The 27,904-nt window shown below is 42.7% G+C and overlaps 1 protein-coding gene across 1 annotated transcript in view; it reads right to left on the bottom strand.

Annotated features, from left to right (window-relative positions):
• Positions 1 to 27,904, bottom strand: part of WDR49 (WD repeat domain 49) — a 108,826-nt gene that overhangs the window by 35,303 nt on the left and 45,619 nt on the right. Inside the window, exons 8-12 of the mRNA XM_044434567.1 lie at positions 24,789 to 24,953; positions 23,130 to 23,245; positions 14,828 to 14,958; positions 10,653 to 10,751; positions 5,651 to 5,803 (exon numbers count right to left, since the gene is read on the bottom strand). Of these exons, the coding sequence (XP_044290502.1) occupies positions 5,651 to 5,803; positions 10,653 to 10,751; positions 14,828 to 14,958; positions 23,130 to 23,245; positions 24,789 to 24,953 (664 nt within the window). The remainder of the gene's footprint in view (positions 1 to 5,650; positions 5,804 to 10,652; positions 10,752 to 14,827; positions 14,959 to 23,129; positions 23,246 to 24,788; positions 24,954 to 27,904) is intronic.

Below are 27,904 nucleotides of genomic sequence, written 5' to 3'. Positions count from 1 at the left end.
ACACAAGGGAACTCAATAAACTAATTCAGTTGTATGTCAAGGTGAAAAGGTAGTAAGGTCATTAGGGCCTGACTGAAGGCATGATTGAATGATGGCTCTTGGTGGACATCAGACCCTAAAATACGCTCAAGCACCATGTTCAGACTGAAACCTAGAGTGGATACACTGTCCCACCAACACTGGTTAGTGACCAGACACTGCTGCTTTGCTTGTATAGGTGGGTGTACAAAAAGGGAGGGACTCAGAATGTGGGACCTCAGGGGGGTGGGGGGGTACACCATGAACTCCTGGCTAGATATGTGGGCTGTATTGGCTTCCAAAGCCAATACATACGTCTGGCATTAGAGCAGCCCAGCATTCTTTGCATCCTGTAAGGAGATGAAATATCATCTCAGGCTGCAAGTAGCATGCAGGTTTTAGACACACCAGAGAGAAGCCCATAACATTTCCCCATGTTCCAGAAGTAACTGGAACCTTTGGCTTTCATTCCTAAGTGCTGTGCAACTCAGCCTGGAGCAAGTCCACCTGGGAGTAAATCCCACTACATTCAAAGGGATTTGCTGTAATGTTAGCACACATGGAATATCACCCTTGAACTTGAACAGGTCTTTTGACGTGTCCTGCATGGAATGCTATAATGAAATTGTTCATTGTTTTCTTGGCTTAATTATCTGAATGGGATTGCTCTTTTCACATCAGAAGCTGCTATCCAGTGTGTGAGTCCCATTAGATTTGTATTCTGTTTGTTTGACTTTTACTGTCCACTTTAATATTACAGTTTTCCAACAGCAGTAAAATATGGCCCATTCCATAGGCACCCCACTCTGAAAGTTATAGTAGTAAGAAACGGGGCCTTGGGAATGTGATTTCAAGACCTTTTATTTTTCTATTTGCAAAACGTGCTCAGGAGACTGTAAATCTTTATGTAAATAGCTTTCTCTTTGGCAAACCAAACTTCTTCTTGTCAATTGTATGTACTTTATGGACAGCAAAGAACCCTAAATAACCCTTAAGGCAACAGATTTCCCAAATCATTGCCAATAAATCTGCAGAAAGATTCTAATTTGCCTTGGAGGAAAAGAACGATAATTTGATTCAGAAAACACCTGGAAAAAGCAGCTGAGGAATGGTTTTATGCTCCCTAGATTAGCTGCTGCAAAACTCCCAACTGGTCTAAATTCCATCACAACTTAACATCCTGCAGCGCCTTGCTGACTCGCAGGGGACATAAATCAATACTTGGTTTCGCTCCCTGCATGTAAGCGGCCTTCGTCTACAGACTTGCTCATTTAGGTTATTGTAATTCACTGTCAATATCGGGGACAGTCATCTCAATTGTAGCTAAACTAGGATGGGAGTCAGACTAGTGCAGGGCCAATGTATTTTGCCGAGCAATATTCATTTCTTTCAGGGGGTGAAAGGGGGAAAGGCACCTGAAGATTGGAGTGAATTTTGGGCTGGCTGAATTCAAAGAATAGCTGACTGCTTACACATTGTCCAGAAAGAGGAAGTCCATCGCCGGACAAAAGGGGACACCAATCCGCATAGCTTTTACATATGCAAATTTATATGTATAGGTTCAAATTTAGAAAGAATAACTTATTTAAATAGAAATGCAATGCATCTACCACAGTGGAGAAGACTGAATAGTTGACCTTCTTTCCAGGTGCTAACTATGAATGGGCAACTTGAAGGCCCCTAGGTCTTTCTTCCTTGTGGTTCCTTGTGCCAGGCTCTGGGAAGACCGTCCTTCAAATATTGAGGATGCCTTCCAACAGACCCGACACTCCAAAGCAGATGACTCAGGAAGGAGAACCGTACTTTCAAGTACAAGTTGGCTGGAGGCCTTTCTTTCTTTGACTGCGTCCCACCTCCCTCACAAAGCACGTTCGGCTGCTCTGAGACACTCAGCTGTGTTCTGCAACGTGGGGTGACTTGAAAATTCCCTGGATAGTCGCGGCTGAATACTTCTCTTGCCACATGGAACAAATGTGCCCACAGAGGCAGGTGTAGGGGGCAGTGGGCTACTTGGCCTGCTTGAATATCAACATGCTTATGAAATGCTGCCCTCGTGTGCTTCGGGCTGCACTGCTAACAGCCACCATCCCCACTTCGTTTTGCCAGAGAGAGAAAAGCAGAATCTATATCAGGGAGCACATCCCAGCCTCCTTTTGGACAGGTGGGAGGCAAAGAGTGGAGGCCACAACCTGTTCATTTGCCCTTCATACGCAAAGGCTCAGAAGACCAGACTATCGCATGGGAAAGGTACCCAAAATTACCTTGTGAAGAGGAAGGCATTTGTAAACCATTTTGAGTGCATTGTGCTAATCAAACAGCATATAAATACTACAAATAAAGAAATGTTTTTTTTCTCCATCTCCCATAATACTGTTATCTGGAATCATCCCAGATTTGTGACAGATAAAAGGAAATCCTTCTCATAGCACATAGTTAAACTCTGTAATTCACTGTTATAAGAAGCAGTAATGGACATCATTTTTGATGGCTTTAAAAGGGTTTGGATAGCTTTGTGGAAGAGAAGGCCATCGGTGGCTACTACTATATATGGATGTGTACTACCTCTGGTAACAACCAGCTATTGGGGAGTTTGGGCAGTGGGTAGTTACTGTATGCATTTACTCGCTGAAGGATCCTGGGGGCAGCCGTTTTGCCAAGGTGTGCACAGAACGCTGGAGCAGATGGCGTGCAGGTCTGATCCAGAGTAGGCTTTCTTCTGCTCTTACCCATAGCTGCTCCCAGCTGCTGTCATGGCAATGCACAAAGGGAAAAGAAGAATGCCATTGTGATCACAAGTCTAGGTGGCCTCTTGTGGCAGCCATACACAGGGTGGCCCCATGTCTTTGTTTATACAGGATAGTCCTCTATTTGAAGGGCTGCCAAAAGACCGGAGCTATCAGGACTCCTGTTGAAGCCTGGCTTAAAAATGAGGAATGACAAGTAAGATATTGCCAGTCACCCTCAAGAACCTGGACAGTAGACTAAACAACCAAGCATACGTATCAGTTGGTCGCAGTCTCCCCCATGTGGTGCAATCTGAGTTCTATTTGAATTGCAACCATGCTTTCTACACTGGCAATTACATCTATAAGTTACCATATGTGCATGTGACATAAATCTGTACCTTCTTTTACAGTGATAATGCATTCCCATGGATTATAAGTGGCCACCATGTACATACATGAAAAACTGCTCTCAAGAGCTTAGTTGATCACAAGCTGAATACGTGTCAGCGGTGTGATGTGGCTGCAAAAAAATTTAATACAGTCTTAGGTAGCTACTGACACATCACAAAGCACTGAATCACAAAAGGAGAAGGAGAAAGCAAAAAATGGCACTGGCTTGTAGAACATTTGCATGTACTAATTTTTCCTCATGTATAAATCAGGGTTGTGATGCCCATGCCCAGAATCCAGCCCTCTTGTTTGTTGGACTTCTTCCTATGTTCAGCCCTCACTTGGGAAGTGAGTTGAGCCAAGAGGAAATCTGCTCATAAAGTGAAAATGAAACTTAATTATGAGAGCTACCATTTTCTGTTAGATGTGCTGTTTTAGAGGAACTTAAGAAATGGGTGCAGAATGATATTACTGAAGCAACTGATTCATCAGAATGGGTTTCACCTAACCTTGTGATGAAGAAAAAGAATGGAAGTATTCACCTTTGTATAGCTCTAAGGGAACCAAATAGGACTATTGTGGTTGACAGCCATCCATTGCTAAATATAGAAGACGTAGAAGTTGTGGCACTTCTCTCAGGGACCTCTGTTGCAGTAACACGAGAGAAATGACAAGGTTTCGCGATGGCTAGATGGAGGGGATGCAGTGGATGTGGTATACCTGGATTTCAGCAAGGGCTTTGACAAAGTGCCCCGTCATATCCTGGTGGAGAAACTGAGGAGCTTTGGGATACACCAAAGCACTGACTGGTGGATTAGGGCATGGTTGACTGACCAAAAGCAGAAGGTAACCATTAGCGAGGAATCATCGGGATGGCGGCCAGTGACAAGCGGGGTCCCCCAGGGCTCTGTCCTGGGGCTGATCCTGTTTAATCTTTTCATTAACAACATGGAAGAAGGGGTGAACAGTCTGCTGATCAAGTTCGCAGACGACACTAAAACTGGAGCAGTGGCCACAACTGAGGAGCAGGTACTCCAGATCCAAAAGGATCTGGACAGACTATGGAAGTGGGCAGGAGACAACAGGATGGTGTTCAATGTGGATAAGTGCAAGGTCTTGCACTTGGGGCATAGGAATAGCTGTCACAAGTACAGGTTAGGTGACAAGTGGCTGGAGAGCAGCAGTTGTGAAAGGGACCTCGGGGTACTGGTTGACTGCAGGCTAAACATGAGTCAGCAGTGTGATGCGGTGGTCAAGAGGGCGAACGCCACCCTTGGTTGCATAGCCAGAAGTGTGGCTTCTAGATCAAGAGAGGTATTACTACCACTCTATACGACTCTCGTGCGCCCACAACTGGAGTATTGTGCTCAGTTTTGGCCCCTCATTACAGAAAGGATATAGCCAGGTTAGAGTCAGTGCAACATAGGGCCGCAAGGTTGGTGGCCAGTTTGCAGGGGATGGGATATGAGGCGAGACTGAGGGAACTGGGTCTCTTCAGCCTGGAGAAGAGGAGACTCAGAGGGGATATGTTGGCAACATACAAGTATGTGAGGGGATGTCACACAGAGGTGGGTAGAGACCTGTTCTCCCCTGCAGAGGAAGGCAGGACGTGCTCCATTGGAGCAAAGCTCAGGGAGCCAAGGTTTCGTTTGGATGCCAGGAAGCACTTCATGACTTCCTGACAGTCAGGACCCCGAGGGTGTGGAATGAGCTTCCACGGGAGGTCATTGAGGCCCCATTGGTGAGGATGTTCAAAGATAGGGTGGACATGCACATGGTGGGCATGTCGTGAGCGGAGCCGGCTGGAGCCAGGGGTCAGACTAGATGGCCCGGGAGACCCCTTCTGACTCCCTCTATTTTCTATGTTTCTATGTTTCTAAATTACAAGCTGCATGTTTAGCATGTCCAGTGCAGTGAAAGCGAAGATAATTTTTGATGAATAAATGGCCTAGTGATGTGAAGAGGCTTGATCCAGTGCCGTTGCCTTACTTTAGGTTATGTGATGAACTTTCATTACAGAATGGTTGCATTTTACAAAGAACACATTGATTTCTTCTTCCAGAACAACTGCAGCCTGCATTTATACCTCTTGCTCATGATACACATCAAGGAATTGTGTGAACTAAACTACCATTGCAAGACCTGTGCTTTTGAGAAAGAATTATGTGCACTGTTAAGGTTTCTGTTATTTCTTCTAAAGAATATTGATCTGATGTTGGAAAGTGGCTCACCAGTTTCTATATTATCTGACTTAGTTTATATGCAATATTTTAAGAATGTACTATTGATGAAACCAAAGTTGCAACTGGCATGTTATTTTAAAAAACAAATACATCTATGTGGCTGTTCTTTGGCACTGAATAAAGATTGAACCAGAATATTGATGCAGTTTCTGGATTCTTGAATAATACACAAATAACAGAGTCAACCCCCATCTTTATATTCCCTCATCTCAAAAGGCAGGTTGTGAAACAACCACCAAAAATGAAGCCAAGGGGAAGCTGCTTCTCTCCTACCTGTTGCTGAAATATTCCTGGTCTCCAAGAAGAAAAGCCCAGTAACAGCACAGCAGTTCTCTGCATCCACATTACAACTGTCCAGTGCAGATAGCATGGGTCTTCTAGGGAACAGGCTGCAGGCAGAAGCTGCATTCCCTTGCATCCGAGCACCTGTGGCAGAAATTCCAAATTAAGGTCTAGAAAAGAAAGACATACTTTCAGGTTGTCAACAGTGGTGAAAATCCAGAGTATGCCCAAGGGCTGCCTCACCCCGCGTTCAAGTCTTGTTATGATTCTAGCAAGCTCCCTCTTAGCACCTTTCTCCAGAGAAACCCAAAACTGCTTTGCAAATACTTTTAAATTTTAAAATTCTGTCTGGGGACATTGGCATGAGAACTGTTGAAAAGGAAACTGAAAGGAAGGAGGCAGTGGATACCATAAATGTGCTGGTAGCGATCTTCTTATCAGCAACTCTCCCTTCCAAATACAAAAGTAGCCAGGAGAGTTAGGAACTTGCTCCTTTAAAAAGGAACAAAGAAACTGTGATTTCGAAGAACTGTAATTTGTATTCCATTGTGCATTCCCCACTGTACATGTTCCATAGGGTACATTTGGATGTCACAGTAAACTATGGTATATTGTGATGATAGTGAGTATATATGCTCCCCCCATCCCCTCCACCCCCCTTTTGATTAATTATAGCTTATACTATCAACTGAATCTCACAAACTATGGTTAATGTTAACAAAGTTTGTTTAAAAGAAGCCAACAGAATATTATAGATGAAGCTGGCTAGTTTCAACTATTTGTGATTAAGATTAATCAGAATTTGGGGCTTTTAGGCATGATAATAAACTGTAGTAAATCAAAAATCAAAGTGAAGGCTTCTGATTGCCTCCTTGTGGTTGCATCAGAGCAGAGGAGGGCATGAGAGCCCGGAGGCACCAGGATTTATCATGATGTCCTAACATACCCATGGTAACTGCATGTGTGCAAGAACAAGCAGATCTGACAGCTCTTAAAGTGATGAAAGGGTTCTCAGCTCCTTGCAAATGACTTTTTCTTTTACAGAAAACTGTTTGTTTGTTTTTCTTTCCAAATGAAGAGAGGCTGCTTGCTGAGAAAGTAACATATTTTATCTTTACTGCAAAAAGTCTGACATCTATTTGGTAAAATGCGGTAGCTCATTACGGAGATATTTGTTGAGTATAATTATTTGCATTGCATATGTTCATTCAGTTTCAATAGGATTTTGTTCCTTCATGCCAGACAATGCTTCTCTGCCTGTTCTGTTTTGATATGGCCTATGGGTCAAAATAATAAAACTGAGTTCCGCTGCTGCATAGTGCTTGAGGAGAGAAGCTTACAAAATGAGGGCTGCTTCTTGTTAGACAAGAGCTGGGACCACACAATCCCCACCACCGCCACAGACCCACACACACACACATCTTTTTGAACTTGAGGGTATTTGTTAAGAAAGAATCCCTCAAATGTATCCATGCAACTTGCTTGTGCATATGATCATATTTTAGAAAATGAATTTATTTTTATGTCCTACCAGTTGGCTTTTGAGCTCAGCTGCACAATTAGATGGTTGAATTACATTGGTTTGAATTTAGCTGAGGCTACCACATTTGCTTGTGGTATTACATGGGTGGTATTGCATGGCAAGGAGCTGTTTTTTCAGAGGTATAGTCAATTTCTCAGTAAGATTCTTGACTGTTTTCTCCACAGGCTGTGCTTTCTCACAGCTGATCTTTAAAGTCTTGCTTGGTTCAATATGCAACATGAAGCAGGTGGGCAGGTTTTACTTGAGAAACACACATCCAGAATACAACTGGGACAGTAGAACCAGTGCAGCTCCTTGGATCCCAGCTGGCAAGAGTTATCTTTTCCATATTGTAAGTAAAAATGCTAATATTCTTGGAGTAAGACTGAGGAGTAATTAGCATCCAGCCTAAGCATTTCTTTTTTATTGTTTATTCTATTCTTTATTTTTTGGGAAAGGGCAGGGGTAAATGGACATATGCGATTTCTTGCTTCTGAGCATAAAGTAGCCGTGATAGAACTGGGAAAAATGAGATTCAGAATATGTCAGATCTCCCAACTCTGCAAAGATAAAATTTGAATTTAAAATTATGAAAGCAATGAAGAACATCAATTCAAAGTCAGGTACAAGCTCATGTGGGCTGACATCTTTGTCATCAACCAGCCTCTTGGTCTATGTGCAGCTCCTTCTACTTCCCTCCTCCTGAACTGGAATTAATCCCCAGGTTTTAGAATTCACACTGCTTGATTTCATCTCTCTGTTCTTGGGCAGTGGAGGCCCTGCTGACCACTGAGAAGCATCAGCCAAATCAAATGTGCCAGGGTCCTTCTTGAGTCTGGAATCCAGATGCCTTCAGACCAGAATCATGCCCAAGTCTGGCCTTTTTGGCTCAATACATTTTCTACTCCATGTTTTAGGTCCTTAAAGAAACCATCCTATGTAATTCTACCATCCAGAGTTGGCACAGGAATTTGGTGAAACTCATGCCAGACACTCTCAGTCTGATCACTTCATCAGATAGGGTTGGGGGCATGAAATGAGACTACACTCTACTTGTGCACACTCACAGTAAAAGAGCTTCTGCTGTGGGGTGATATAGAAGGCGGAGGAGGAGGAGGAGGCTGTGGTGGTGCAGCAAGACAGCAGCAACAGAGGTGGTGGCTGCAGCAGGACATCCAAGCATGTTGCAGAAATCTTGAAGGTGGAGAACACGATTCTCACTTCACAGGGTAAAATCCTATGCATGTTTAGGCAGACGGAAGCCCCATGACTCCCAGGATTCCCCATCCAGCCATGTTTCTACTCTTCACTTATTTTCCCATGGCTGGTTGGGGAATGCTGGTAAGGATTCAGTTAGGTTAGGTTAGGATTTCCTCTTAAGAATGTGGACACCTTCCTTGAATATAGTTACTTCAATCTTCTCCATTAGAAGCCATCTCTGACACATTTAGAGCCATTGATTTGTTGTTAAGCAAAAAGTAAGGCATCCTCCAATTTGTGACTTCCTCCCTTCCTGTGGCTAACATGGAAGCAATATCTCAAACATCTCCTTTCTCATTATTCTGTCCAGAATTTTAGCTTTCAAAGCAACCTCGACAGCAGGATTTGGAATATATATCTTTTAAAATTTGTCTTGGGAAAAGTGTCAAGCAACTGAAGGAAGAAATATAAAAAACATGTGTCAAGCCATTCGGTACTGTTAGCAGAGGATATGTTTTCCCTTCCTGCCACAAAGCTCTCTTCAGCCACTCACTACCCACCTTACATCCACCAGTTATTCTACCATAATGGAAGCTGTAGCTCGTAGAGGAGGGAACAATTACAAATTGCCTGCTGGCATGGCACTTAATATATGATAACCATTAGTGTGTGAAGACTCTCAACCGAATGAAATTTTTCAGGTTATGAACAGCCTCAAGGGAAGGTTCTGCCAGGCTCACTTGCAGGAGCGATGCCTGCAATTATTTATGACCCAGCACTAAAATAAGGCAAAAATTAAGGGAATGCTCCCTGCTGAAGGTACTAATAGAAAAATGCTGGTGTGGATCGAGGACAATAAACAGAAGCAATAGCCTTGAGAATGACGGGGAATTAGCAAATGCATCTCAAGGTAGAGCAACCTCGCTTCTGCCTTTTGTCACTCTGACAAGGCAAAGGCATAAACAACCCCCTAGCTGGGACTCATTATTAGTGATTTCATAGATCAATGTTTTTCGAGCCTGGTTAATCTCACAAAACAAAAGAATTAGGGTGCCACAAGGGTGGAAACAAGCGATTATTTCCCAAATGGTCACTTATAGGTGGTGGCCTTGCAATCATGTGGGAAGAGGGTTGTCAGTCACAAAGATGAGCAAGAAGAGGCTCCTGGGTTGCATGCAGAGCCTGTGGACCACAAAACCAAAGGGGATTCTTCTGGGGAAAGAACACTGCATCCATAGCAACTACTGAATGCCAAATTGTAGAAACCAGCTTGCTTGCAAACTAGCCTTCATCCTTGCGAGCCTTTGATCCAAAGAGTCAAATTTAACTCACAGAGAAGCTTGATTTGATCCTTTGGCACTCTCTAGTATTGCAAATTTTTAATTTTTTGAATTAGGTTTTTTCCATAAGTAGTTGCAAGGGGATACTGAAGTGTCCAGAGAGACAAACATCACTCCTGAACCTTCCACAGGTCTGTGTTGTACAAGAGCAGGGATGCTACTCCTTTTCTCTATTTTGGGAATTGTGCTTAAATGCGGGGGCTTAGTAAAAATATTCTCACCATGCAGTCAGAGGATCTATTCCATGTATAGCTAGCTAATGGTGGGTGATTAACTGATGATCTGTATTTTTGGCTAGACAGCTGTTATCTCAGGCTAAAGTTAATGCCCCTTGGAGCCATCATTCAGGTGTCTGGAGTGCCATGCTGCCAATCAACACCTCTCTCCACCTGCCTCTGTATGACCTCCCAGCACAAGTGTCCCATGTGGACAGCGCTCTGTCTACTGCAAACGTTTTAGACAGCAGATGTTTTGTCTTGCAACACCAGCAATCCTTAAACCTTGACCAGGTAGGTTATTCCTTATGGGGCTTGTAGTCCAAAACAATGGGAGGGCACTAGGTTATCTGTCTCTGGTCTATTAATGCCCTTTTTGGATGTTCCTTGAACCCGGCAACCCTCAGCGGAAAGTAATTCTCAACCCTTAGCAACCCTCAACTGAAAGACTTTTGTTAGATGAAGTCTTTTAGCTTTCCTGCAGTGAGAAAGGCAGAGCTCTCTCTCTCTCTCTGAATGCTAGTTCTCCCTGCCTCTAAGCCAGGGTTTAGTCAGTTGTAGGGCTCCAGATCTTGGCCCACAACTCCCTCACCTCAGGCGATGGTGGCAAAGGTTGGCAGGAGATACAGTGGAACACCTCCTACGCTGCTCTAAATGGAGTCAACAGCTACCTTCAGCTTTCCATATATGAAGGTCCCATTACAGTACATACCAACCTGAGTTGGACTTCAGTGATCTTCCAGGATTCAAGTGAAGCTTGGTGCAGGCATTTTCTGTACCATTATTCCACACCACAATTTCACCCCCAGAACTCCCTGGATTAGACAATTAAAAAAATCAATGCACTATCAAGGAGAGTTGTACGGAAAAATGCATGCCTCCTGCATATTCCTGCAGGGAATACAAATCAGAGCTATTAGAACAAATGCAAGGATTAATATCAAATCTAATCAAATTTTAAGCAGCTTCTCATGCATCCTATAATTTGTGTCACCCCATTTTATTTTGTCCCTATCTTTTTTATATACTGGTTTTCACCTTCCTTATAAAATGCACATTGCAGTTGTGTTTTCTTTAAATGTTCATCCCATCTAGGATCCCAAATCTAGTTCCCAGCTCTTCATCTGGAATTCCTTTTGATTCACAAATACAGGATTAATTCAGCAAATGGCTTGCTTTAAGATCAGTTCACAAGCACATTGTACTACACACAATGGGTCAATCGATTCATCTTCCAAAGAGAAAATACAGGGCCTCTTTCAGTTTGAAGACAAAACACAAATACTACCTGGCTTTCCAGGTTACATCTCTAATACACCAGCAGGTTGATAAGGAAAGAAAAACCTTAATTAATGGGATGTCCTCCCTGGAGAGCTTCTAATGGCCAATGCTATCCTGAACCTTCCAGCCAAATTATTCAGGGCATTATATCAGGAGTGAAGGATGTGTTACCCCTTCCTACCCAAAGTTGTTAGACTACAACTTCCATCAGCAATAGCCAATGTAGTCAATCATAGGAGCTGATAGGTGTTAAAGTCCAACACCTAAGGGCCAGAACTTCCCCATCCCTGCTTTAAATTCAAAACCCCAAACCTAAAATGACCAAATTCAGACTAAAATTCTTGGGAAACTAGAAGAGTCTTCACCTGGCACCAGAAAAAGCACAATGCCAGCTCCAAGTAAGACACTCTCAGAAGCAGATTCCACAATTAGACTGCCACAACTGGAAAGGCCCTCTTCTTAATGACCACCCATTTCACATCCTTCAGCAGAAGTCCCAGAGAAGGAGTGCTGAGGATGACCTTAGGCTCCAGGAAGGTGTGCATGGTAGGATATGCTCCTTTGGTAACCTGGCCTCAAGCATTTCAGGCCTTTTTATGTTAATACCAACACTTTGTATCAGGCCTGGACATGGACTGGCATCCAGTGCAGATGATAAAGTCCTGGCCCAATAGGTTCTTGTTGGCCAATCCCCAGTCATAATCTCACTGCCCTATTTAGGACTAGCTGAAGCTTCTGGAGAATTTTCAAGAGCAACCTCAGGTATAAGACATTGAGGTTGCCAGACCATAGATAACTGAGGCTAGGCTGTCCCTGTCCAGGTGAGGATATAATTGGTATATCACATAATTGGTATAAGCTGAAAAGAGGAGCTACTTGCTTCTGGATTGAGCTGTGCTTCTACTGACAATGCTGGACCCAAGAACACCACCAAATGACAACCCTGACCTTTTAGGGGGATGCAATCCCCTCCAGAACAGGTTGTATGTCACTCATCCAGGCAGGCAAATCACCCACTAACAGTACCACTTACTTGTCTGGATTGAATTTCAGTGTATTGGCTATTATCCAACCCCCGACCATGCTCCATCAGTGATTCAGACTAGTCACTGCCACTATTAACTCTCCCCCTGCATTTCTGGTAACCTTCCGCTTGGCTGCTCCAACAATCACGTAAGAGGCTATCTTGCTCTTGAATGTAAGTAGACAGGATGGCTCTGCAAATTATTGATGATGAACCTGATTTGGCATTATGGCAAATCTATACCATAATGTTAATCCGATATTAAAAGGTTGTTAACCCAACTTCATAAATAATAGCAGTCCAGAATCAGACCCTGAATGTGCAATAATGGCAAATTTTAGGGCTTCCTTGTGAACATGGAAAAAATAGCACAGCTGGGAAATCAGGGCTGAATGCAGCTATTATTTCTCCCTGCTCCCCCACCCAAGAAAATGCAACTTCACACATCTGCTGTGTTATGGATGCCCTCCGCTTCTATATTGCCAAGTCATTAAAATTATTTTATTTCTTTCTAAATGTATATACTGCCCTTCATGCACAAGGGATCTCACAGCATTTTTGAAAGCAAATACACAGCATATTTGAAAGCAAATGCAAACAAACAAGTCTATTCTTTTTTTAAAAAAAACTCTATACAATTGCAAATTAAAAGCCATAGGTACAGTTCTACACGTACTCACATTATTCAAGAGGAATCCTGTAAATGTTCATGAAATCCCATAGTCAAGCTTGACATGAATACTAATGAACAAGCTCAAGGGCACAGGTTGTCACGTAAAAAAAAAAAAAATCATTTTCTTAAGATATGCATGTTTCTCTGCCCTCAGTGAAACATGCATACTTCAGCTGGACTCAAGGTCACAGTGGCCACTTTGGGTCATTATACTGAACCAGGGCTTGGTGTTATGAGACCAAGGGGTTACATGCTCTTCCTTCCTATACTTTCCTCTGAAATGGGCACAACAAAGAGACTGGAACAGTCTGCTTCCATTTTAGATTAACCCCAATTTAGCATACCTTCCAACCCTAAACTGCTTAATTGTAAATTGTGGTTAATGGAAAAGGTCAGCTTCATAAACTGTGGTTTGAACATAGCTTATCTCCACCAAATATAGTTTGTTTTGGGTTTGGACAGCACAGCAAGGTGCGATCAGTTGAGACTGAAATGAAACTTCCAATACCTCCTTATGGCTAAAGTAGAGGTGGAGCAAGGCAGCAGAGTAGGACTCTTCTTACAGTTTAGTGCTTAGTGTGTCCGAAAGCTGTGGGAAGCTGAGTGGAGAATTTGACTGTTCACTACAATGGAGCACAGGACAAAAGTAGGAAGAATGGAATGAGCAGCTTCATCTGTTAGAAGCGTCTGGAATGTTACTCTGCCATATGCCAAAACCTTGGCTTGGCGTCTCAAGTGTGCTGATGCACACCTTTCCTGGTACCCATCAGAATCCTTGCCCACCCATTGTTTATTTTGCTTCTTATGAGGCTTCCAGTGAATCATTTTCACTGCAGGGCTGGCATGCTGCAAAGCAAAGGGCAGCCTTCCAGCGCCATCTTTATTTGGATTCAAAAGATTGCCTTTGTGTTTTAGAGCTCAGTTTGCATCTCCGCCTTACACATGGGCTCTTGCACAGATTACTGCTATTGTGATCTAATTGCTTCGCCTTTTGAGAAATGAGTGGTTTGTGGCTGGCCGTGCTCCCAATGGCAGTGATTTTATACTGAGCAAACCCACTCTGCCTAGCAACTATTCTATGGGAGCATCCATAATACTCTCTCAAAATTCCACATTCCAATTGGTATTCACCAACCCAAAAAGGTTGGATGCCCTTGGTGTGAACACTGTCCATGTTAGGAGTGCTCTTTGGTCTGAGAACAAGGGACCCACCCCTTCATTTCATCTTGCCTGGAAATAACCAAGCTCACTATATTTGTGTCCTGGAGCTCATTCTACTGACATGGCAAAAGCTGTGTAAGAAAAAACAATAAAATTCTCAGACTGCTCTTGTCCCCGACTTGGGAATAGAGAACCTTTGGGGGTGGGGGATCCGGACTGTTCCCAGGGGAAAGAAAAGTGGGCAGCCACCCAGGACAGCAACAGAGTGCTGAATGATCCCCAGGCAGAAGTGGCTTAGCAAGGACTGGCCCGCAGTAAGGGCAAGGGCTGTGTTGTCATCCAGACCGTGCTCGCTGGCCATGTGCGAAAGAGAAAGTGAACTGGACCCATCTGCTTCCTATGCTGGGGGACTGCACAGTGAATGAGAGCAGTGGAGCAATCAGAGCCCCCCTGAACCCCTTCGATGCTGGTTCCAAGGAACTGACAGTGCTGATGTTGGCTGTGACCCCAAAACTGCCTCAGCTGTGGAAACAAAATTAAGAGGGGAGGAAGTTTAGGGCCATCCTTTTCCTATGGCATGCTTCCATGGTCTCAGTAGGAAGCTCTCATTCATCTCTACCTCTTAAGTAATTCAGCTCTGCCAGACTATAGAAGCTAAGCCAGGCGGCAGCAGGAGATTCAGCCATGCTTCGAGTTGACAGTAGCCTGTTCCAATTTCAGGATGATCTATTAGGCAATAAACGCTCCCCTACCTGTCACTAGAGTCTGTGGCAGTAAAAATGTGGCACATAAGATATCATCCTGGTGCTGAACGCCTCCTTTCCATTCCGACGGCTGAACAAAAAACTGAGTGAAGTTGCTCAAGCGGAAGACAGTAATCATCCTAACAAGAGTGACAAGCACAAGCAAAGCTGCATTAGTGAACCTCATCATTTTTGATCCTCTTCCAGAAGGACAGCACTCTAGGACAGCCAGGGCCCTGACTCATCCACCAATCCTCCGATATGGGGTTCTGAAGCAGAAGGCAAATGTTTAACGCTTTATTTAATCAAAGGGCAATATTCCACTCTTCAGGAATGAAGTTGGGCGGTGTCACAGAAACCAAGCCAGGACCTGAATGAGGTTTTCCCTAAGCTGTAGTGATGGAATTAAGGTTCAGAGACCTGACCGTCTTGAAGGGGCCACAGATACATCTCCTGCGCATATCAGGCCCTTTGCAGTCAACACTTGCCCACGCCAGACTCAAGACTGTTAAGAGTTTTGCCATTTGCATGGCAGCAGTCCTATCCAGAGCTCACAAAGGCAACTCCGGTATGGAAAACTGAGCTCAGACAGTGTTGCCATCTCTCAGCCTAGCCTACTTTGCAGGCTTGTTGTAAGGACAGAAAAGGAGGATCATGAACTCCTGGGAAGAAGGGCAAGATAAACACATAATACTAAATAATAGATTGTGCCATTGCTTTTTTAAAAAGAGACTCTGAGAGCTGACTGTCTCAGACATTACATTCCAGACAATCCATGGCTTCTGTAGCACCGTGAAGGAGTGGCAAAATGCGCTCAGCAAGAATGAGAGAGAGAAAGAGAGAGAGAGAGAGAGAGAGAGAGAGAGAGAGAGAGAGAGAGAGAGGGAGGAGGAGGGATGGATGACAGACAGACAGACAGATGATAGATTAGATAGACAAATGGACACCACATCTATATTCTTGAACTTGCCAATTTTCTCATATTTTTTCACCTCTATTCTTCTAACTCTTTTTCTAAGCAATGCAATTTGAGTGACATCCCAAACTTTAGAAACAGAATCAAAGATCAAAAAATGGGGGAAAAGGAAAGAAAGGGAAAGGAAAGGAAGGAAAATATTTTATTAACCGATATCCTCACAACATGAAATGGAATATTTTAATGGTTTCTTTCAATTCCCCTCTCATCCACTTTTTAAAATCAGCCTTGTTGCAGAAACTGTGTTTTGAAAGAATCAGTCTGAGATCATTTTCCATCATTTTTTAATCATACTTCCTTGCTGACAAAATATAATGGCAAATCCGTCATCAGTGCACTGCAGATTGTTTCCGGCCATACTGGTAGATGAGGGGGATAATTACTCTTTTAGTCTCTTCACAGAAGTGTTATGATGAGTCACAAAAAATAATTAAAAAAAATAAATGTAGAAGACTAACAGAAAAAGAAATGGGTAGTTCTTAACAAACCAGTGATATAAACTATGATATAAAGGTGTTGGATTTTTTGAACAGCTGCCAGCAATACACTGAGGATAGTTAATGCCCAAAGGGTCGGCATGTAGTCTTCCCCTATTCACTTCTGTTCTCATAGTCTCCTCGAGAGAGAAGCAGGTTGCTGTTACCTCCAGAATGTTAGTATACATTTCATCTCAGCTACAGTCCTACATATCACGAATTCCCAACTTTTTGGACTCATGGGCACATTTGGGAATCTGAGAAACTCCTGCCGTCCTCACCACAAAATGCCCAATCAATAGATTGTCTCTTTGAAGTCTACCTGTCCCATCCATGGAGCTTAGGCAAAAGTTGTTCTTTTATGTTTAGTGGGCCTTGCAGATTCTCTTTGATAAGGCACTAATTTGGCTAATTGCTGGTGGTGCAATGCACCATGTGTTTTGGCAATGCCTAGTAATTGCTTCTTTATGTGAGGAGGTCATTATCCAGACAAATTTTGTACTGGAACAGCCTTACACTTTTTAAAATTAATTACCTGCTTCAAGAAAATTAACAAATGGAATAGGAAGTGCCCCTTTGACAACTAAAAGACTAATGTTACAAAACTGGAAGGATAAACACCTGTAATGCAATGGACAGCTGTTGATATATAAACAAGTTGCATGTAAAGGCCAACTTCAAATGGATATTTATTTGTATATTTGGTCAGCTTTTGTTGAAGCCCATGCTTAAGTAATAGAAAGTTGAATAATTTCATGTGTATTAACTGCCATAGAGTTATACAAATCCATGTACATATGTTTAAAAAATGGAGGAAAGGATTGTTGTTGTTGTTTTAATTTCAGGTGTCTGCGAGCATCACACTGGAGACCACTTCCATATACACCCTTACTGTGAGTTTCCAAACTTCCCCTTTTCTTTTCCTACTTTCAGTTACCCACTTTGCTTCCTCTCTGCCTGTAAATTTATTGCAGAATAAAATAAAAGACTCTTATACATAAAAATACAAAGATGCAGTTCCATGAATAAATCAAGCTCCAAATCAAGAGAGGGACAATACCTAAATGAGGTTCAACAAAAGTTCCACAGAAACAAGCTCCCTTTTGAGTTCCACAAAAACAAACTAGCATTTTGAAGAAGACTGAAGACTGAGGGCACAATTCTATGCATGGTTAGATTAAAAAGAGGGGTCAGGGACCACACATGGCTGGCGCATGCTGGGAGCTGTAAGCCTTTTTTCTGTCTAAACATTCATAAGATTGCACCTTAGATAACTTAGTGACGTGTGCTGTAGATATCAGATCACACCTACCAATGCATTGGTGGACAGAGAAACAGCCATGCATGATCTCGCTTTCTGAAAAACTAAATTCCAGCTAACACAGAACTTCCTGAGCCACACATAGATTAGGCATTGGAAACACACAAAGATTGGGCACTGGAAACCCAAAGAAAAGATTCATGCCTGCATGTTAGAGAAGGCATGGTAGATTGAGAGGATCTTCCTCAGCTCAGACTGGCAGAAAGGCCATTGACCGTCACCAGCTGCCCTTTCTCTTCCTCATAGTTGTTTTATCTCTAAGCAATACAGGCGTAATTTGCTTGACTCTAAGTCTATGACATGAGTGGGGCTGGGACTATGGAAAGTCCAAGTCTATGACATTTCCTGATTGGGGGGCTAGCAAAAGAGGCGGACCTAAGACAGGCAATGAGCTCTCAGGGTGCTAGGACTCCATCAACTGCTAAAGGATTGGGAATGGAGTCACTGGGCTGAATGTCGGAGGCTTCCTCCTACTCCAGAAACAGGGCCCCTCCTGATGTTGACTGACTGCAGTTCTCATGTTGCCTCATCATGGACTATAATGACCAGGGCTGAGCAACTCCTGGAGAGGGTCATGGCTTTCCCACTCCAATCCTAGTATAAGGAATGAGAGGGAGGCAGGAGACTGGAGGAAACAACCCACCATGAATTGACCGTGCCTGAATCCAATACAACATAGATAGTAGGTACTGTCATGCTTGACTTGGTTGTTTGCGATAAGATCTAGAACATTGTTCTGTGCATTTAAAGGTTTACAAGGGGGGGAGGGTGCAGGAGAGCTATACTTTGAAACAAGATAAAAAAACAGGTTTCCAAGAGAATAGAGATTTGAAAGCAGAAGCTGAAGTCCTTTAATCCTGTCTAATCTATAGTTTATAAACCACAACACTTATCCCGGCTCAATTAGGCTTTGTAGAGCATCCAGAGCAGACACGTTTCATTCTGCTTAAACATATTTACATTGATTTTCTATTTCCTGTGCCAACAAAATTGGCTCAATAAAAGGGGGAAAAGGGGAACTGGTGTCTGCAGCTGGGCAAAATCAGACCAAACAGGCTGAAATGCAGGAAATTCAGAGGCTGAGATGGCTGCTATTATGATACAAGCTTTTTAATATTCGAGATGCTTCATGAAAATTTAAAGATTGCAAACCTCAAGGCTCATTACAATCATATTTATTTATTATGCTTTTTATAGCATAGCATGTGCGAAGTTGCATATATATCTCCATAAGGCCATATCTACACTGCAGTATATTAGCTTTGTACATTTTAATTGTCATAGGTCCCAAGAATTCTGGAAACTGAAGCCAGAAAAACCTCTGTTAGGATATTGTAGGAGCTGAGACCACTCCTCCTGTGACAAAATCTTCAAAGATTGTGGGATCAAATGGGGGAGAGGCAGAGATGAACCCAGAGATAAGCCAGAATCAGACAGTCTCAGATCCTGTGGGAAAGCTTAGTAAGCATGCTAATCTAGAGGGGAATGGACCTAACGTTATTACTCTGGGAATTCATTGTCAGGTTAAGAGGATGGTCCACTTCAGAAGCATCAGAGAATCTAAGTGATTGGCCCTGAAACAGAACTGGGCCAAATTGAACCTTGTTTCTTTCAGTCTGGAAGGGAGGAGAGATAAAATAGCTGCTGTAGTTTGCCAGATTTTATTACCAGCACGGTGGCAGTTAAAGCAAGTGGTGAAGATATACCTGGCTTTAAAGGCAAATAACACTACAAGAAAATCTGGAAGTGCTCAACATTCACCTTTGCTTTAGAGCAAAAAAACACCTTTTTACTGCAGTGTTGATCCTAAAATTCAGTGTGGCAGCAGCACCTCAGAGATACGTCAAAGTAAGCAGGGCTGCAAAAAGCCAGAGGATAAGCATGGGGGCTCACAGACCATGCTTACCCCTGCTACCTCCTCAATCCCCTTTATAGGTACAATGAAACAGATCTTTTCCTTACAAAGGAAAATCTTGCCAGATCTTGCCAGTTACTTGACTGAGGCTGCAAGGACTTTGAAAGGCAGCAGTGCTCCACTTCCTCCATGCTTGGAGACAGATCCCACTGCCTTGTGCAACATGAGACCATCAGGTGCTAGACTGGCCATGAAGAGAAGCTGGCTCTGGCCAGGCTTGCTTTATCAGAGGACACGGGTCCTTTCCTGTGGAGAGAAGGCTCTGAAGGATGAGCTCTCAGCTTTAGTTTATGCCCAGATGAAAGGAAACACTTGATCAGCCTTATCACTTATCCACGTGGCACCTAGTGCTAGATCACTGCCTGGTGGGCTAAGAGGTAATGATCTGTAAGAATTAATGAAAACCATTGGACACGTTCACTTTATCAAACGATAAGCACAATTATCATGTGAAGGAGGCAATGTATAAACATGAAGGGAAGCTTCTATCTTTTATCTTTTGATAACAAGCAGGTTTGGGAAGACAGGCCAGGATTTGGAATTTTAAACTAGGGGTTCATTATTTAGGCTCAGGAAATGGCATTGGCTTGGGTACAAAGAGCCTCTTCCACAAGCAGATGTGCTGTGGCTGACCAGGAGGGCTCCGAGCCAGAAGGAAGCCCTTCCAGGTGTCCTCTATTGGCAGAGATCTCCTGACTCCTGTCCAAGTCTCCTGCCCAAGGTGTAAAGATAAATAGGCACAAATGAGGAGAACGGGAGCCTTGAAGTTCCCATCAGTGATTAGCACCTGGAAAGTGGACCTGGAAAGCACACAAATGGCCTAATCCTGCCCTACCCCATTCAGGTGAAATTGTTTAAACCATAAGAATTGTTTCCAAATTTGCAATTATGCGTACACAACAGCATATGCACATTTTATGCAGATCTGCCTGGCCTCCTTTCTTGATGCTGCATTCTCTCTGTTTTGGCAGAGCAGAAATGGACACCCTAATCTCTGTTCACAGTCAGGTGCCAAGAAGCTTCCCAGCATTCCATGACTCCGTGGATGAACCATCAGCCCCCTCACAGGCCCCCAGGAGCAAGAGTGGGCTGAATAACCAAAGCCTGTCCTTCCCTTGAGCAATTCTCTGTGAAAGGAGGATTGCATGAAAGAGTGTGCACCTCTGGATCTGGAAAAATCACTCAGTTCTGAAAAGTTTCAAAGGAAAGGAAATGAGCTTTAAAAGCAATTTATCCAACTCTAATTTCCACCTCCTCAGCATGGATTTACAATGAACAGCATTACTGCTAGAAAGGAAGCTGTTTGTGTGTGTTGCCTGCATTTTCAGATATATGTTCAGGTGGGTGTCTAATTAAGTTCTGCCATAAGTCTTTCCTCAGCTTCTACCAAACCAATGTGAGCTGAGTGCTCCTTCCTGGCAGTAACAGACTCACCAGTGCTTCTTGCCAAGCGTTTTTATTTTACTTGGAAGTCTCTGAGCATACAGAAATTGAAATGTTGAACTCTCTCTGGCCCCCTTCACCCAAAGCTTTGCTTATGAATCCTTCTGTGCCAGACTTGGGCAAGAGGAGCACTGTGGAAATGGGCACACCTGTGTTCCTCCCTCCGGGATCCCAGCTGGGCCACCCCGTGACTGTGATGACAGACTATTAGAACCACCTCCTCTGAGCCTGGAGTTCTCATCTGATAGACTCCCCATCTCTAAATCCTGCCCCTCAGGGTGTTCTTGCTGTTCTTCATTCCCATGGGAGGGTTGCCTAGGCCCCTTGGTTGCCCTTGAGCTAATCTCTTGCCTAGCAGGCATAGGCAGGTACCCCAGGGCCTTGGACTGCAGCTGGAGCTGAGTCCCTTTCAACAACCATCTAGTTATCAGAGCCTGGCCCATCAGCCCTGTTGGGATCGACCAATTCACCTTTATAAAGCTCATTCTGAGAATCTGAGCTGTCAGTCCACCCAAAATGGTCAGCTTCTTGTGCATTCCTAGGAATCTTGCCAGAATGTGCATGCATGACACAAATGGTGTAGAAAATATATGCCTTGCCCTTTCTAGTGTAGTCACTTATGCAGAAGAACACAATGTTATTCACATCTCTGTTCATTTCTCCAAACTGATTAGACTTGTATGTTTGTCTGGCTCCTATTATATCCTTTTTCTTTAGTTGGCTTTAGTTCCTTTCTATTGACCAAGGTACTAGCCTGTATCTCTTTTTCTCCTTGATAAATTGAACCAAATGTTTGCTGTTTCCATGTAAGTGCTGCTCAGATACTTACTCTGTCTGCTTATTTTTGTAATAAACCGCATCTCTAAGGATACGCATCTCTGTCCCATGTTGTCATTGTGTTACTCTGTTAACAGCCACCATAGCCGAATGGCTTGGACTTGGACTCAGGAGATCTGGTTTGTGCTCCCTGCTCAGCAATGAAGCTGCTAGTGCGACTTAGGGCTAGTCAATGACTCTCAGCCCAACCTACCTCACAGGGTTGTTCTGAGGATCAGATGGAGAGAGGGTGATGTGATCCCCTTAGGATTCCTTGCAGGAATAGAGGCATGGTATAAAATCAATTATTTAATTATTAAATTTATTTTTATTTAATAATAATAAATAAATTTAATAAATAATCCCAGTAACTTTCTTCTTTACTTAGTGCTTTAATTCCTGCTGAAGTACACCATGATTCTGCCACATCTCATTCAGTATATATGTGCATTGTCTTGCACATGTAGACAAGGGCACGTGGTAACCAATCAGCAGAAACACAGCTATCCTGGTTTTGTCTTCTGACTTGAATTTTGATGTTTCTGCAGGCAGAACAGGTGTTTTCCCACTGAATGAATTGTGAACGTTCCACCTACATCATATCGGCATACATGCCAGGCACATAATGGCAGAAGGCACAGGCCTCTCTTTAAACAAGAGAAGATCTTCTCCATGGTGGCCTCCTAAATTATGAAGCCCACGTCCCAGTAAGCTGAGCCTAGTGCCAAGAATGCCATTTCTCCAGCTACAGGTTAAGGTCTTGCAGTGCTCATAGGCGTTCCAGAGCATATGCTATGATTTTTACACATCATAGGATTTCTATTGCCAATCGTGAAAACTTGTTTTATAATTCTGTATGCAATTTATACTACATTGTATGGCTTTTTTAGGGTTTAATTGTTGCAGACCTCCCAAAGAGCTATTGGTCAGAACAGAAATAAATGGAAATGAAGAGCAAAGAATAAGTGCCTGTTGGTATAAAAGGGTTGCTACAGGGAAATGATCAAATCAGAGCATTATTTTAAAAAAATCACACTGGTTTTTGCCATTTTGAATATAGCCAATAGGATCTCTTTCCCGAAAAGAAGCCATGAGGAGAAATCCTTCACACTGAAATTTGAAATAGTGACCCTGATTGAAATCAATGAGAGCCTTTCCTGCTAGTCTACACCCTTGAATAGCACATCCTTTCTCAGCTGACAAACAGACAGTGCTAAATCTTTTCACTTATCAAACAGGCCTTGAATTATTGTGACAGTCTGGAAAGATAAGCATTAGCAGATATTCTCATCAAGAAATGCAGACAAAAGTACAATTTTACAACTTGCAAACCTGTCTGTGTTATAGCTTGATTTTCACAGTACCTGTCCCAGCCAAACACTAATACAGTCCAGCTTAGCACCAAGATCTGGGAGATGTCAACCATTCTGTCTCTTCCAGCATTGAGTTTATGGTGACAGTGTCCATTGAAGTCCCAAACCTACAATTTAGATTAGAAAATCAGCACTTCCAAACAACAGCAAGATAGGAAGCATCTCTTGGTAATTTTAGAAGCCACATAAACATTGGAAGAATATAGGCACTGGTAGTGCATGCCTATTACTTGAGCCCGTGCGAGGTAGGGGAGCAACCATATCTCCATGGTAATGTACACACTTTGCATGCTGAGATCCAGCTTTAGTCTCAGCAAATGACATCTGGAAGGCTATCCATGAAGTGGCTGGAACAATGGCTTCTTCCTAGAAGGCCATCCATAGAGTGACTGGGACAGTGCCTATCTCCGAAGTGTTCTGTGACTGATGATTTGACTTGTTTGTGGTCTGTTGGAAGGTCTGCAACTCAGGAAAGCCCAACACAGCACTCTGGAGCGCCACCCAAAACCTGGCAGAGATGGCATCATACAGGAGAAGCTCACTAGGAGGTCCCCCTGGCTGCTTCCCTGCTTAGAGAACCAGCTAACAAGATGCTTCAGAAGGCTTGTTCAATGGCAGTTTCAGTGCAAAAGGCTCCTTGTGATGTGCCATCCCTCTTAGTGAAGCACTTGAGGTAGAATTGGAAATTGCATGAGCCATGGTTGCACAGGCAATCTCCAGGGCCACCCTAACCCAGAATGCCTCACAGTGCGGCATGGACCTTTCATGGTGAGCAAGACACCCAGAAGAGTAGACCATGGTGGTGTTCAGGGGGTAGGAGATGAGAGTAGAAGGAGAAAGAAGAGGATGCAATCGCAGCCAGGAGGTAGGGGTAGGAGGGATGGATGGTGGTGGTGGTGGTGGTGGCTGGTGGGGGGGGGGAGCAGAAAGGATGAGGCTAGTGGAGGCATCATCTGTCACTGGTAGAGGAGGCAAAGGAGATGTGAGAGCATGTGAAGCATCAAAATACCATTTGGCTTAGAGTGCCAAAATTGGTTAAGGGAGTCCGACAAACTTGATAGGAAGCCTGCAAGTGAGAAAGTGTGTTCTTCTCTCCCATAATATCACATATTACACTCCAGGACATTTTAATGTGCAGAAGGATTCAAAAGATGCAACTCTCCAACTCTTTTCTGGAATAAGAAGTCACAGGACTATCGTATAGCTTTTCCCCTTTGATTTTGTTTGACCAACAGCAGCTGAAAGCAAGGATTGGCATTAGACTTGTCCATCTGCTCATGGAAGAGCTGCTTCCGCTCCCAGAGAAAACAAGGATGGGATGGATGCTTGTCATCAGATGAAGTATACAAAGTAGGGTTTTTCTTACGTTCCCACCCTCCAGAACAGTGGTCAAGTCACTCTGGAAAGTGCTGAGGGAGGATAAACTCACCTCAGACATCTCTTCCAGTAGAATGCTGCTGAGCAAACGTCTGAATGAAGCGCAAAGTGTCTTTCATCGACCATTTCCTAATCTCAGACTCTATCTGCTAATGCATATCTTCCCTCTACCATCCAGTGGTAAAACCAGTGACTATTGTCTGACTAAGCATTAAGGAAAAGGGTGTTTCTGGCTTGAACGGACCCCCTCCCACAGTCCACCTGCACACACACCTTCACAGTTCCATCTGTGCTCCCAGTGAAGAGCCTGGTCTGAGTCCCATCAAGAGCCATAGTACTGATCTCAGCATTGCCATGGCAACCCGTAAACTCTTTGATTTTCTGCCCAGTATCAATCAGCCAAAAGATAACAGTAGATCCTGCATCCGAGCTGATTACCTAAGGAAAGAGAGTTGCCAGGTAAGGCAGGGGAGTTGCTGGAATTAGAACCACCCTTGTTTATTCTTTGTGGTTCTTGCCACACAAACACCATCAATGCTATAATCATCTAACATATGCACAATTTATATAATTATCCAGATTTGAAATGCAAATCTTAAAAATGTCGACACCGATTTTCTCATCTGCTTTCTTTCAACTCATTAGAAGATTTATCTTCCTTTCCCATTAAAGTTTATGAGCTGGTTCTTATCCCAACTTAAATACCTGCCTTCACAGCAAGCTCCGTTTAACTAAAGAGTAATGATTTAAGCACCATTGTCATTCAATGGAGAGGTGACTTGTTCTTACAAAAAATAATCCCCAATCCAGATAGGGACAATGTGCCCTTAGCTATGAGAACTGCAGCCCTTTTCCAACAGAAATATAAAGGGTGTACTAGACAATGTGCTCTTCTCTATGCAGGGAGATAAACCAAACTTACTTATCTCTGTGAATTGATCCATTGAGTAATGGATCTTTAAAAAGCTGATCTAGGGAATGTCTCAGAATGCATTAGCTTCAATCTAAAATTTTAACACTGTGGTTGGATGCTGTACATTGGAGGAAAGTCCATTTGGAAAGATTATGTTTAGTCCCCTGTGATGGTCCAGGGCATTCTATGCCACTAACAATTTTCTCTTTGCCATTTGCTGTATGTTTAGAAGTGAATCTGATCAGCTCCATTCTAAGGACTAATTCATATGTCACCAGAATAGTGAGACGGACACACTGCTGTGAGATTCTATGCCATCTTGAGAACATGTGAAAAAGAAAACCACAACCTGGTCCAATGAATGAGATTCCTCTTTCCAGATGTTATTGCAGTGGAATAGGATCTATCCATGTTGAAGTAGTTCCAGTAGTACCAACGAGAGATATAATTCTTCTGTTATTAGCTAGTTAACCATGTGATTGGTTCACAAATTGGACTGCTAATTTCTGAAAGTTATTCTGAACATGTTATAAAAGTTAGGGGGTAGTCAGAATCCACAGAAGATCTACTGCAGTACTATTTCAAACATAACAAAGAGGATTCCCCACCATCTTGCCAGTGAATGCAAGTTCTGACAGACCAGAATGATTTTTCTTCATTTAGGGATTTATGCAATAGAATTTCTTTCCTTAGCTTGACCATGTATTGTATGCTATTTCCCAGAACATAGGAACCAAGAATGTAGGTTCATTTCTGACTTCTGGTGTAGGATCACAAAATTTTTAGATAGTGCACTCTGAAATCAGCTATGTCTTTTCTTCTTTAAAATCTTAAGCAGTCTTTACATTATTTGACAGAAAGGTGCAGAACATACAGAATACAAAGTGGCCACAAGCTAAACACATTTCAGAGTTTTCTAAGAATCATTTTCGGTATGACATTTGTCAAGGTTAACAATTCTTACTCAAAGAACATTTCTGAGCAGAAATGAAGAAGAATGGGTAAGTCAATCTGAGACATGTGTTTTGGTCAGAAGAAGGTCAAATGTTATGTCCTGAAGTTTTTAATATGTTGCACCTTATATTTATATGATTTCTCCTTGTGCTATTTACTTGATTCAGCTCCAAACAATGAGTTATTTTTCCCCAAATCCCCTGCTATGATTTTGAAAAGTAATGTATTTACTTCATCTCTTCATCAGCTTTGCTGCAACACACTTCCTTAAATTCCCAAACTGAATAACACCTGCCTCTTATTTGTAGGTTTATTGTGTAGCTATGTTTGAAGTGCTTCTCAGTTCTGTTTACTTCTCACAATATTTCTTGGTATCTTTCATTCCTTTTTGCATCATAAGCTGAACATGTGAACAACTTTACAATAAGCAGTTATTCTTCCTTCTTTCTTTAAAAAATGTCAGAGAAATTCACAATGAATTCAAATAAGTCTCCATTTTTATGAATCTTTCCATAGATTTTACAGCAGATTGTCTTTTTCCCATAAGAAAATTTTAAGGCTCACCAACCAAAAATGTGTGTTCCCTTCCACCATAGACTAAAGCATTTGGAGAGATCCCCATATTTTGAGGGTGGGGGTAGTGCATTTTTTGAAAGATAAATTTGCACAAATACATTTACACAAATCAGATTCTGCCAATGAGTGGCTCAGAGAACACAAGTGCCACAAGTGCCTGATAATCTGTGAAATGTAGACAGACTGGTTTTAACAAGTTCTGTATATCCCTGCTTTCTTGACTAATACACATTTTGCTTCCTCCTTAATTCACTGGGAAAATGGGATGCACCTTGCTTTTGTCAGATTCCTTCAGCAAGACAAGGCCCCTGGGTCAGTGAAAAGTTCAGTGTGTCAGCCTAAATGCCTGTTAGAATTCTTCTGTTAGAACCAAACTGTTTCAAACCTACAACGGTAATCTATGTTACTATATCATTTGTTTATTTATGAGTATAATAAGCTCATAAGAGTTACAATTTTTGAGAGAAACCAAAGTCTTATATGATGCATAGTTGGAAGGCACCCTATTATGGAAGTTGGTGCTGAAATCTTGCAAAGATTTTTGGGGAAAAATGTTAATCGCAGCTGGAATATTAAGAAGCATCCTGGCCTTGAGACATGGGACAAAGCCTTTCCTTCCGAAAAGAAATGGTTCCCAACTTTTCCAGTGAAGGAGGGATCGTTAAAAATCATACAAACTACCAAGCATTGGAGATAGGTTACGAAAGCAAAATAAAATTATTACAATATCAGTGACAACCATCCTGAAAGATCAGAAATCAGTCACTTTGGCTCAATAAATGGCCCTCAAAAAAGCACTTTGGGATCTAGCCTTAGCTAATAATAAAAATTCCACTAAGAAACAGTTTTGATTTGTTTCTGCTCTGTCCAGGGATAGATCTAACCAGGTGAGAGTCAAATGGCACTCCTGGAAGCTTTTTACTACATATGAACTTTTTCCATACTA

Source organism: Varanus komodoensis, unplaced genomic scaffold (assembly GCF_004798865.1).
Source record: "Varanus komodoensis strain SLA01 unplaced genomic scaffold, ASM479886v1 scaffold28, whole genome shotgun sequence".
Lineage (NCBI taxonomy): Eukaryota > Metazoa > Chordata > Lepidosauria > Squamata > Varanidae > Varanus > Varanus komodoensis.
Note: the sequence above shows the minus strand (reverse complement) of the source record. Positions and strands in the feature narration are given on the sequence as shown.